This window comes from Pristiophorus japonicus, chromosome 12 (assembly GCF_044704955.1).
Source record: "Pristiophorus japonicus isolate sPriJap1 chromosome 12, sPriJap1.hap1, whole genome shotgun sequence".
Taxonomy (NCBI): Eukaryota; Metazoa; Chordata; class Chondrichthyes; family Pristiophoridae; genus Pristiophorus; species Pristiophorus japonicus.
Genome location: NC_091988.1, coordinates 157742634 through 157755959, shown reverse-complemented (window position 1 = coordinate 157755959; position 13326 = coordinate 157742634). Strand labels below are relative to the sequence as shown.

Below are 13326 nucleotides of genomic sequence, written 5' to 3'. Positions count from 1 at the left end.
CCATATGCAAGACAGTTGCACTGCATTTTCAAATATTTATGCTCGTACATATGTGCTAACAGTACATAGTTGTTGACACTATATTTGAAAATGTAGTTGCACAGGTATAATAACATTTACATTATAAAATGCTTTGCAATAACACCCTAGTACTTAATTAATTCAGTGCCCAGTCCCAGTATTGATGCAATACTTTTTTAAGCATTTAAGCATTTAATTCTAGTAATGGCTGTCACTTTTATGTAGCTTTTTTTTAATGTGAAATAGTTTGGGCATGTTGTTGCCAGAAAAACTTTCTTATCTAGATTTTAATGTAGATTTTGTATCATCACTGTGCAGCACAATACTCTATGGAGAGTCACAGAAATAAGAACATAAGAAATAGCAGCAGGTGTAGGCCATTTGGCCCCTCGAGTCTGCTCCGCCATTCAATAAGATCATGGCTGATCTGATCATGGACTCAGCTCCACTTCTCTGCCCGCTCCCCATAACCCTTTACTCCCTTATTGTTCAAAAATCTGTCTATCTCCTCCTTAAATATATTCAATGACCCAGCCTCCACAGCTCTCTGGGGCAGAGAATTCCGTAGATTTACAATCCTCTGAGAAGAAATTTCTCCTCATCTCAGTTTTAAACAGGCGGCCCCTTATTCTGAGATTATGCTCCCTAGTTTTAGTTTCCCCTATGAGTGGAAATGCCCTCTCTGCATCCACCTTGTCGAGCCCCCTCACTTTCTTATATGTTTCAATAAGATCACCTCTCATTCTTGTGAACTCCAGTGTGTATAGGCCCAGCCTACTCAACCTATCCTCATAAGTCAACCCCCTCATATCCGGAATCAACCTTCTATGAACAACCTCTAATGCAAGTATATCCTTCCTTAAATAAGCAGACCAAAACTATATGCAGTACTCCAGGTGTGGCCTCACCAATACCCTGTACAGTTGTAGCAGGACTTCTCTGCTTTTATACTCTCTTCCCCTTGCAATAAGGGTCGACATTCCATTTGCCTTCCTGATTACTTGCTGTACCTGCATACTAACTTTTCATGTTTCATGCACAACGACCCCCAGGTCTCTCTGTACTAGAAACATAGAAAATAGGTGCAGGAGTAGGTCATTCGGCCCTTCGAGCCTGCACCACCATTCAATATGATCATGGCTGATCATTTTTGCAACTTTAGTACCGCATTCCTGCTTTCTCTCCATACCCCTTGATCCCTTTAGCCGTAAGGGCCACATCTTTGCAGCACTTTACAATTTTTCTCCATTTAAATTATAACTTGCTTTTCTATTATTTTTGCCAAAGTGGATAACCTCACATTTTCCCACATTATACTCCATCTGCCAAATTTTTGCCCACTCACTTAGCCTGTCTATATCCCTTTGCAGATTTTTGTGTCCTCCTCACAATTTGCTCTCCCACCCATCTTTGTATCATCAGCAAACTTGGTTACATTACACTCAGTCCTTTCATCCAAATCATTAATATAGATTGTAAATAGTTGAGGACCCAGCACCGATCCCTGTGGCACCCCACTAGTTACTGTTTGCCAACCGGAAAATGACCCATTTATCCCAACTCTCTGTTTTCTGCCAATCCTCTATCCATGCTAATATATTACCCCCAACCTCGTGAACTTTTATCTTGTGCAGTAACCTTTTATGTGGCACCTTATCAAATGCCTTCTGGAAATCCAAATACACCATATCCACTGCTTCCCCCTTATCCACCCTGCTTACTACATCCTCAAAGAACTCCAAATTTGTCAAACATGATTTCCCTTTCATAAAACCATGCTGACTCTGCTTGATTGAATCATGCTTTCCAAATGTCTGCTACTGCTGCCTTAATAATGGACTCCAGCATTTTCCCAACAACAGATATTAGGCTAACTGGTCTATAGTTTCCTGCTTTTTGTCTGCCTCCTTTTTTAAAAAGGGGCGTTACATTTGTGGTGTTCCAATCTGCTGGGACCGTCCTAGAATCCAGGGAATTTTGGTAGATTACAACCAATGCATCCACTATCTCTGCAACCACTTCTCTTAAGACCCTAGGATGTAAGGCATCAGATCCAGGGGACTTGTCCACCTTTAGTCCCATTATTTTACCTAGTACTACTTCATTATAAATGTGATTTATACCACCAATGCGGATTCATATCATCAAATGAATATTAACGTGTTATTTCAAATATGCACACTGGTATTAAATCAATGGGGAAGATAAAACAAACTGTGATGATGTAAGAAGTTGCAGAGACTATCCATTCGCTCCGTAGTCACGAAACCCCTGCTGTCCGTGTCTTCACTTCGCCTCCCCGCCCATACCATCCAATAAAAGGCTGTTGATTAGTAAAGACATTGAGAATCCCTCACCAATCAGTCAAAGGTCCTCGTTTCTATAAATGTAGTGATGTTTTTGATAAATCATGACATGCCACTACTACAAGGCTTCCTAAGTGATCCTATATGCTTTGTAAGGCTGAGATAGATTCCTAATAAACGTTATTAACACGACCTCCTGTTATTGCATTATTACGCGGCTCTGTCAAGTGGGAAAAGCTGAAAATGACCTGCGATTTGTACACTGCTAAATAATATTCCTGCTAGTGAGTGACTCTAACACTGGCTGCACTACTGCACTAAATTCTAGGCTGTAAAATGTGATTGGTTTCTATAACACATGCTGTGTTAATCATGAATGCTGTCCTCAAAAGAAGATAGCTGATTGGTTTCTTGCAAATTGCAGACTTTACGTGGTCCTCGATTGATGGCTATTTGTGTTTCTTACAGGTCGATCGACTGATGGAGCTGCACTTTAAGTACCTGGAAGCTGTGCAGGTGGCTGACAAGAAGATTGAAGGAGAAAAACATGTATGCATCAGTTAGTCAGGCAAACAGCCTTGGCTTGTGTCTCATGTAAACTTTTATGTTAAGCTCTGGCACGATGGCTTGTTGGTTGAATTTGATTCTGTGAACATTGCAGCCTTATGGGATTAGATCAACATTTGGGGTGGGGGAGAGAAGATAGCATTGTACTTAAATAATTACTCAAGTTTTCAGATGATGTACTCTGCAATTTATTTTCGTAATGGAATGTGTAGAACTGGGAAGAAGTCGTATAAAATTAGGTTATTCATAACTGAAGTTCAGGACCACCTATTCAATCCTGGCATCACTGCAGAGAGAATTGAATATTCAATTCAGACAGGAGCTACACTTTGCGCCTTCACAATGAGGGTAAGCATAAAATCAAATAAAATACAAAGAAAAATCTACAGGAGAGAGAAAGCCTCTGGAGAACATATCTAGTGCAAAGTATTCTGCCAAACATGTGGCTTTTGCAACTCCAACCATGAGGTAGTGAACTGTCCTGTCCACTATTTGCTAATATAGAGGTCAATGATTTGAACTGGCCTGATCACCAATCTGTAGGCACCAAACTGGGGAACATAAGTACTGATCAAGAATACAACAGAACTCAGCTGACAATAATCTTTCCTGGTTTAAAATCCAGGCTGGTGTGGAACTTAACTTCCAAATCAATGAATGAAGCTGCTCAACACCATAAAACCCCGTTAGAAGAGCAACTCCGAGTGCAAGTGAAAATGCAAGTTGAAAGATCTGCATGAGAATAAAAATGAGTAAATTGAATATAACGACTTGGTGGGAGGTATGTTAATTTTGGGAGTAAAACTGCATGTGAGGGGTAGCCACTCCAAAGTCTGCCTCTTCATCTGTAGCAATGTACAGTACCTCTCAGTGGAATTGGCCAAGAAACTCCCAATGTGAGGCTTTGAGTAAATTGCAAATTACGTCTGTCATAAGTATAAACCGGTCTAAACTGATTTCCATTAGAGAAGAATAAACTACACTAAGGATAAGATTTGTTAAGAGAAGGTTGTGTCTGACTAACTTGATTGAATTTTTTGAGGAGGTAACAAGGAGGGTGATGAAGGATAATCCATTTGATGTAGTCTACATGGATTTAGCAAGGCTTTTGACAACGTCCCACATGGCAGACTGGTCAGAAAAATAAAAGCCCATGGGATCCAAGGGAAAGTGGCAAGTTGGATCCAAAATTGGATCAGTGGCAGGAAGAAAAGTGTCATGGTCAATGGATATTTTTGTAACTGGAAAGCTGTTTGCAATGGGGTTCCACAGGGCTCAGTGCTCGGTTCCTTGCTTTTTATGGTATACATCAATGATTTAGACTTCAATGTAGGGGGCATGATTAAGAGGTTTGCAGATGATACAAAAATTGGCCGTGTGGTTAATAGTAAGGAAGAAAGCTGTAGACTGCAGGAAGATATCAATGGACTGGTCAGGTGGACAGAAAGTGGAAAAATGGAATTCAATCCAGAGAAGTGTGAGGTAATGCATTTGGGGAGGGCTAACAAGGCAAGGGAATATAGAATAAATGGTCGGGTACTGGGAAGTGCAGGGGAACAGAGGGACCTTGGAGTGCATGTTTACAGATCCATAAAGGTAGCAGGACAGGTAGATAAGAAGGCATACGGGGTACTTTCCTTTATTAGCTGAGGCATAGAATATAAGAGCAGGGAGGTTATGCTTGAACTGTATAAAACACGAGTTAGACCACAGCTAGAGTACTGCGTGCAGTTCTGGTCACCACATTACAGGAAAGATGTGATTGCACTAGAGATAGTGTAGAGGAGATTTACGAGGATGTTGCCTAGGCTGGAGAATTTTAGCTATGAGGAAAGATTGGATAGCTGGGTTTGTTTTCTTTGGAACAGAGGAGGCTTAGGGGAGACCTTATTGAGGTGTATAAAACTATGAGGAACCTAGATGGAGTGAATAGGAAGGACCTATTTCCCTTAGCAGGGAGTTCAATAGCCAGGGGGCATATGTTTAATTAATTGGTAGGAGAATTGAGGAGAACTTTTTTCACCTAGAGGGTGGCAGGGGGATGGAACTCACTGCCTAAAAGGATGGTAGAGGCCGAAGCACTCCTCACATTTAAAAAGTACTGAGATGTGCACTTGAAGTGCCGTACAGGGTTACGGACCAAAAGCTGGAAAATGGGATTAGGCTGGATAGCTTTTTTCAGCCAGCACATACACGATGGGTCGAATGGCATCCTTCTGTGCCGTAAATTTCTATGATAAACTTGGGGAGGGTTTGTCAAAACATTTCACATATTTAAATTACACGTAAATGTAGCAGATTGCATTAGGAAGTAATGTTGCACTTGCATATTCCGCCTTGTAAGAAATTTGGTCAATTAATGCAATCTTTAGATTCCTCTCGACTTTTTAAAAAAAAAAAGGATATGATGGAGCAAGTTACAAAATTAGAATTTAATAGTGTTCAGAAATTCTAAACTATACTAGCACAGCCCAGCTGAGATCAGCTAATTGTTCAAGGTTCAAAACTGGAAACTTCTTGGTCTGTATGGTTCAGTGATGGTGTCAGACATGCCCAGAGCTTTTTTGGATGTGGGATTCTGGAGATTGCTTTCACGGAATTTCTTACAAGACCGATCAACTGATAACCTTATCACATAAAGATGAGCTCACCAGATATATTGTGTTCGAATGACAGCATCAATTAACATTCTTGAGCAAATTCCAGTCATGAAGATAGTGCTCCTTAGACATAATGGGCCCAAGTTTCGGGCCGCGCCTAGAACGGCGCAGCCCCGACCTGGACGCCCATTTTTCGCGCCACAAAGTGCACCTAAAAAAAGCTTAGATTCTCCGGCTCCCTGCTGGTCCTCTGGAGTCAGGCGCGGCGCAGCACGAGCTGTAGGGGGCGGAGTTAGGTCCCTGTGCTGCGCGCATGTGCAGTAGCTCCAGGCGCCCAAAACTGTGTGCGAGGTGCCCGAAGCACGCAGTCCCTAGCCCTGGCCGATTGGCCTCACTGGGGCTGCATGCATAAGACTGCTTCCCACGCCCAGCTCCTGCTTCCTCCCGACCCGACTCGACTCCCGCTTCCCACCTCCCCGACACCGACCCGACTCCCGCTTCCCCCCCACCCCCGGACCCGACCCCCTGGACTGGACCCGACCCACGCTCCCCACCTGACCTGACCTCCCTCTCCCTCCCACCCGACCCGCGCTCCCGGCCCTACCCCCCCCACCCGGACCCAACTCAACCTGACCTCCCTCCCCCCACCTCCGACACGAACTGACACCACCTGACCTCCCTCTGCCCCCCCCCCGACCCGACCCGCACTCCCTCCCTACCCGAACCTCCCTCCTCCCCTCCCCCCCCCCCCCGACCCCGACCCGACCTCCCTCCGTGCTCCCGATCCCGACCCGCGCTCCCCCTACCCGACCTGCGCTCCGGACCCCGGACCCGACCCGACCCAATGCCACTTACCTGTAAATCTGGTGCTTGGGACGGGCCCTGCCCGAAGTCTTGGTCCCGGCCCGGCCCATTCAGCCTCCCTTCCCCTTCTCCTTCTCCTCCCCCCCTTCTCCTTTCCCCCCCTTCTCTTCCCCCCCTTCTCCTTTCCCCCCTTCTCCTTTCCCGCCCCTTCTCCTTCCCCGCCCTTCTCCTTCCCCGCCCTTCTCCTTTTCCCCGCCTTCTCCTTCCCCCCCTTCTCCTTTTCCCCCTTCTCCTTTCCCCCCCTTCTCCTTTCCACCCCCCTTCTCCTTTCCACCCCCCTCTCCTTTCCACCCCCCCTCTCCTTTCCACCCCCCCTCTCCTTTCCACCCCCCCTTCTCCTTTCCACCCCCCCTTCTCCTTTCCACCCCCCCTTCTCCTTTCCACCCCCCCTTCTCCTTTCCACCCCCCCTTCTCCTTTCCACCCCCCCTTCTCCTTTCCACCCCCCCTTCTCCTTTCCACCCCCCCTTCTCCTTTCCACCCCCCCTTCTCCTTTCCACCCCCCCTTCTCCTTTCCACCCCCCCTTCTCCTTTCCACCCCCCCTTCTCCTTTCCACCCCCCCTTCTCCTTTCCACCCCCCCTTCTCCTTTCCACCCCCTTCTCCTTTCCACCCCCCCTTCTCCTTCTCCCCCCTCCTTTCCTTTCCCCCCATTCTCCCCCCATTCTCCCCCCCCTCTGCTTCCCCACCCCCCCCTCTGCTTCCCCACCCCCCCTTCTCCTTTCCACCCCCCCTTCTCCTTTCCACCCCCCCTTCTCCTTTCCACCCCCCCTTCTCCTTTCCACCCCCCCTTCTCCTTTCCACCCCCCCTTCTCCTTTCCACCCCCCCTTCTCCTTTCCACCCCCCCTTCTCCTTTCCACCCCCTTCTCCTTTCCACCCCCTTCTCCTTTCCACCCCCCCTTCTCCTTCCCCCCCCTCCTTTCCTTTCCCCCCATTCTCCCCCCCCTCTGCTTCCCCTTCTCCCCCCTTCTCTTTCCCCTTCTCCTCTCCCCCCCTTTCCCCTTCTCCTCTCTCCTCCCCCCTACCCCTTCTCCTCCCCCCTTCCCCTTCTCCTCCCCCCTTCCCCTTCTCCCTCCCCTTCCCCTTCTCCCTCCCCTTCCCCTTCTCCCTCCCCTTCCCCTTCTCCTCCCCCCCTTTCTCCCCCTCCCCTCCCTCCCCCTCTGCCTCCCTCCCCCTGCCCCCCCCCTCTCTCCCTCTACCCCTCTCCTCCCCTCCTCCCCCCCCCCCCCCTCGCTGTCAGAAACACAGACACTAACACACAGAGAGTGAGAGACACACACAGACAGAGAGATAGAGACACACTGGGGGGAGGATGGCATCCCAGCACGCTGTTGGAGGGCTCCCGGTGCTGTAGTCGGTAAGTAGAAAATGTTTTGTTTTATTGATTTAAAAAAAAATTATTTCTTATTAATTTTTTTTGATTGATTTATTGGTTGATTTATTGATGTTTTTATCATTTATTATTGATGATGGCTCTTTATTTGTAAAACTGAAGTGTTTAATGTTTGTAAACTTCCCTTTAAACCCCACCTCCCCCCCCCCCCCCCCCCCCCCATTCCCTACGCCTGATTTGTAACCTACGTCTGATTTTCTAAAGCGTAGACAAGGTTTTTTCGAGCGTACAAAAATCTTCACTTACTCCATTCTAAGTTACTTTGGAGTAAGTTTTCACTCACGAAACTTTGAAAACAGGCATAAGTGGCCGGACACGCCCCTTTTGGAAAAAAAAATTCTGTTCCAAAGTGAAACTGTTCTAACTGACTAGAACTGGAGCAAACTAAATGCCGAAAATTTGAATTTCTAAGATACTCCGTTGTACACCAGTTGCTCCAAAAAATCAGGAGCAACTGAGGCCGAAACTTGGGCCCAATGTCTTTTCGAATTCAAAAAAATAATTTTTAGTCTCTTGCTGTGTTTATGCCACCATGCTGACCTCTCTCGGGTGGGAAGATTTGAACCATGGCCTGCAGAGTTCCTGTGAGTTCCATATCGGCTATTAGTAAGTCTGCTCAGAACACACTGCATCTATCGAACATTAATTTTTTTTTGTAAATCGGAGATCTAACATTAAATTTTAAATATTTTCTGTTAAGCTGTTTAAGTGGAGAGGAATCTACAATGCAATCTGCTTCATTTACGAGTATACAGAGTGGAGCTTAAATGTTAAGTTTTGACCACTCCTCCTCAAGTTAATTGAAAGGTGTTTCTAACATGTCTGTTTTGCTCCTTTTTAACCAAAGTGTATAATGCAGTCTTAAATTACTAATGTATGCTTAAAGGGTTTACAGTGCATGCATATATATCTGTTAAAATGATCAATTCAGAATAACTTAACTCATTATTCACTTTTGAAAAGTGTGCAATTTGTTGAAATTCTTGAATGCCCTATTACCTATAAAACTGTTGTTTGTGAAAAAGTTTTGCATTTAATTAGGCATTATGATATTCTCTCAAAATCTGAGTGTTTCACAACCAATAATTACTTTTGAAGTGCATTAATTATTACTGTGGAAACAAACTAAGGGTATGTAATTTTAACTCAATATACTGGATTACAAATATGTTTAATTTCCCCTTTTTAAAAAAAAATCCAGAGAAAGCATCTTCCATTTCTTAAATTGGAGACAGTCAAAATGCTCAGAACTAATTCCCTTTCTGCAGCTGGCCGAATATTGTTGAACACAGTTAGTATTGAGAATTGATGTTTTTTTCTTGAATCTTGAAATAGTCTACATGCTGTAAGCCATTTAGTTTGACCTTTCCCTTTCTGCTTTTCCACCATTTTAAGCTGGTGACTTGGTTTATGTTTGTGGTTGTTGGTGCAAATGAAAATGTTTAGCAGTATTTACCTAAAACTTTGTGCCGTATGTTCTTTTCAGGACATGGTCCGTCAAGGGGAAATAATTGATGATGATATGGAAGATGAGTTTTATCTGAGGCGCTTGGATGCCGGCCTCTTTGTCCTTCAGCTGGTGTGCTACATTATGGTGGAGAGCTGCAATGCTAGTATCCCTCAGGTGATTTAAGAATGCACTCATTAAGAATTCTTCTTGTTCAACTACGTGTGTGTGACAAGTGCATTCTTCTTTATTGCTATCGGTCTGACAGAAAATTGAGACTGACTTGCAAAAATAAACAATTGTGATCATTATTTCACAAGTGAGCTATGTTAACTGAAAATGAAAATAATATTAAGTGAGCATAGTAGCCACAAAACAAACATATATCTGGTATATGTGTATTATTTTCTGTTTTTCCTCACTTGAAATTGAGCTTCAGGCTGTGAAATTAATCATCCTAAAATAGCTTGTTATATTAAAAATGCTCATGGTTTGCCTATTATAATAAGAATTATGCCTGTTTGAGATCTGAGCCTTATAAAGGATAAATGTGACCATTTATTCTCTCCTCCATTGATAAGTGAGATTTATCAGTTGTGCAACTTAGGCACCTGTCCCACTTAGAGCACATTCATCTCCCAAAGTTCCATTTTTCTCCAATCAGCGTCAGTCGATTGCACGATCACAAATAAGAGAAATATTTTAGAACCGTATTATCCACTTTCGACCCTGGCTAAATCATCATGTTATAAATTTGAGAATTTTTTGATACATTCACCAAAAAAATAAAGCTGTGTTTGAACTTCAAAATTTACATGAGGTGCAGGAAGAGCTTTCCTTTAGTCCAATTGCTTCAGTCTCTGGAGCCAGAATATGTTAGTTATAGTACAAGGAGGACAAGAGAGGGCTTTAAACTAATTAGTGGGGGGGGAGGGGGGAAGATTCAGGTGAATGAAAATTTTTAAAAGTCAAAGAATAAGGAGAAGGCATTAGAGCAGGGTAGCACTGGGGGAAATGAAAACCAGAGCATGCCAGGAAGGGACAGAATGTATAAACATAAAGGTAAATCAGAAAGTAGGGTCAAAGCAGGTAAATGGTTAAAAAAAACAAATTTAAAAGCATGTAGCATTCGTAACAAAATAGATGAGTTGACAGCACAAATAGATACAATGGGTATGATTTGATAGCCTTTACAGAGACGTGGTTGCAAGGTGACCAGGACTGGGAACTAAATATTCAATTCGGAAGGACAGACTGAAAGGAAAAGGAGGTGGGGTAACACTGTTAATAAAGGATGAGATCAGTGCATTAGTGAGAAACGATATTGGCTTAGAAGATCAAGATGTTGAATCAGTTTGGATGGAGATATGGAATGATAAAGGGAAAAAGTCACTGGTGGGCGTAGTCTATAGACCCCCTAACAGTAGCTACACTGTTGGACGGAGTATAAATCAAGAAATAATGGAGGCTTGTTTAAAAAAAAAAGGAATGGCAATAACCATGGCCGATTTTAACCTTCATATTGATTGGACAAAGCAAATTGGTCAGGCTAGCCTTGAGGAAGAGTTCATAGAGTGTATGCGGGATAGTTTCCTTGAACAGTACGTTGCGGAACCAACCAGACAGCAGGCTATCTTAGATCTGGTACTGTGTAATGAGACAGGATTAATAAATGATCTTGTAGTAAAGGATCCTCTGGGAATGAATGACCATAACCTGGCTGAATTTCAAATTCAGTTGGAGGGTGAGAAAGTTGTATCTCAAACCTGTGTCCTAAGCTTAAATAAAGGAGACTACAAAGGTATAAGAGCAGAGTTGGCTAAAGTGGACTGGGAAAATAGATTAAAATATGGGACGGTTGATGAGCAAGTGGCAAACATTTAAGGAGATATTTCGTAGCTCACAATAAAAATATATCCCAATAAGAAGGAAAGACTAAGAGAAGGGATAACCATCCGTGGCTAAGTAAGGAAATAAGGGGTGGTATCAAATTGAAAACAAAGGAATACAATGTGGCTAAGACTAGTGGGAGACCAGAGGATTGGGAAACTTTTAAAAGCCAACAAAGAACGACTAAAAAAATGATTGCGAGGAAAGATAGATTTTGAAAGTAAACTAGCACGAAATATTAAAAAAACAGATAGTAAGAGTTTCTACAGGTACATAAAAAGGAAAAGAGTGGCGAAAGTAAATGTTGGTTCCCTTGAGGATGAGACTGGGGAATTAATAATGGAGAACGGGGAAATGGCAGACATTGAACAAATATTTTGTATTGGTTTTCACGGTAGAAGATACTAAAAACATCCCAATAGTAGTAATCAAGGGGCTATAGGGAGGGAGGAACTTAATACAATCACTATCACTAATGAAGTAGTACTTGGTAAAATATCATCATCATCATAGGCATCCCCTCAAATTGAGGATGACTTGCTTCCACGTCAAAAAGTTCACAGATGTTTCATAGAAGGACCTAAATTCCAGGTCCCGAACTAAATCTTGAAAGGTGGAAGATGCCTGTGCGTGGATTTTTTTAACATGGTGGCCGTTGCACACCAGCCACCACATGGGCTTGACAGAGCTAGGTCTTGGTCCAGTGGCAAGGATTAACCAAGACGACTGGAGACCAGCTCTGCTGCACGAACCTAGTGCGCACACATATCGCAGTGTGGGCTGGCCCCTGCTGCCCCTGGGTCCTCGCCTCTCTGGCTCCGAACTCTCGCCTCTCCTGGGCGATCACATCGTTCTACAATCTCTCACCGCTCCTTCGTCCCGACCTCACCGCTCCTGCTGTACCTGCCCACACTCCTATCACCGACCTGGACCTTGATGACGATTTAAAATAATGGGACTAAAGGCAGACAAGTCCCCTGGACTTAATGGCTTGCACCCTAGGCTCTTAGGAGAAGTAGCTGCAGAGATAGTGGATGCATTGGTTGTAATCTACCAAACTTCCCTGGATTCTGGGGCGGTCCCAGTGGATTGGAAATCCGCAAATGTAACGCCCCTATTTAAAAAAGGAGGCAGACAAAAAGCAGGAAACTATAGACCAGTTAACCTAACAACTGTCATTAGGAAAATGCTGGAGTCTGTGATTAAGGAAGCAGTAGCGGGACATTTGGAAAAGCATAATTCAATCAAGCAGAGTCAGCATGGTTTTATGAAAAGGAAATCATGTTTGACAAATTTGCTGGAGTTCTTTGAGAATGTAACAAGCAGGTTGGATAAGGGGGAACCAGTGGTTGTGAAGTGAATGGATTTCCAGAAGGCATTCGATAAGGGGTGCCACAAAAAAGGTTACTGCACAAGATAAAAGTTCACAGAGTTGGGGCTAGTATATTAGCATGGATAGAAGATTGACTAACTAACAGAAAACAGAGAGTTGGAATAAATGGGTCATTTTCCGGTTGGCAAACAGTAAGTAGTGGGGTGCCGCAGGGATCAGTGCTGGGTCCTCAATTATTTACAATCTATATTAATGACTTGGATGTAGGGACCGAGTAATGTAGTCAAGTTTGCTGATGATACAAAGATGGGTGGGAAAGCAAATTGTGAGGAGGACACAAAAAATCTGCAAAGACATGCTAAATGAGTGGGCAAAAATTTGGCAGATGGTCTATAATTTGGGAAAATGTGAGGTTATCCACTGGTAGAAAAGCAAATTATAATTTAAATGGAGAAAAATTGCCAAGTGCTGCAGCACAGAGGGACCTGGGCGTCCTTGTGCATGAAACACAAAAAGTTAGTATGCAGCTACAGCAAATAATCAGGAAGGCAAATGGAATGTTGGCCTTTATTGCAAGGGGGTTAGAGTATAAAAGCAGAGAAGTCCTGCTACAACTTTACAGGGTATTGGTGAGGCCATACCTTGAGTACTGCGTACAGTTTTGGTCTGCCTATTGAAGGAATTATATACTTGCATTGGATGCTGTTCGGAGAAGGTTCATTAGGTTGATTCCAGATATGGGGGGGTTGACTTATGAAGGTTGGCCTATACTCATTGGAGTTCAGAAGAATGAGAGGTGATCTTATCGAAACATATGACATAATGAGGGGGGCTAGACAAGGTGGATGCAGAGAGGATATTTCCACTCATAGGGGAAAGTAAAACTAGACGACATAGAATAAGGGGC

At 43.9% G+C, this 13326-nt stretch overlaps 1 protein-coding gene across 1 annotated transcript in view; it reads left to right on the top strand.

Moving 5' to 3' along the window:
- ctnnbl1 (catenin, beta like 1) overlaps positions 1-13326 on the top strand; it is a 248412-nt gene that overhangs the window by 180718 nt on the left and 54368 nt on the right. Inside the window, exons 13-14 of the mRNA XM_070894879.1 lie at positions 2796-2876; positions 9236-9373. Coding sequence (XP_070750980.1) covers positions 2796-2876; positions 9236-9373 — 219 coding nt within the window. The remainder of the gene's footprint in view (positions 1-2795; positions 2877-9235; positions 9374-13326) is intronic.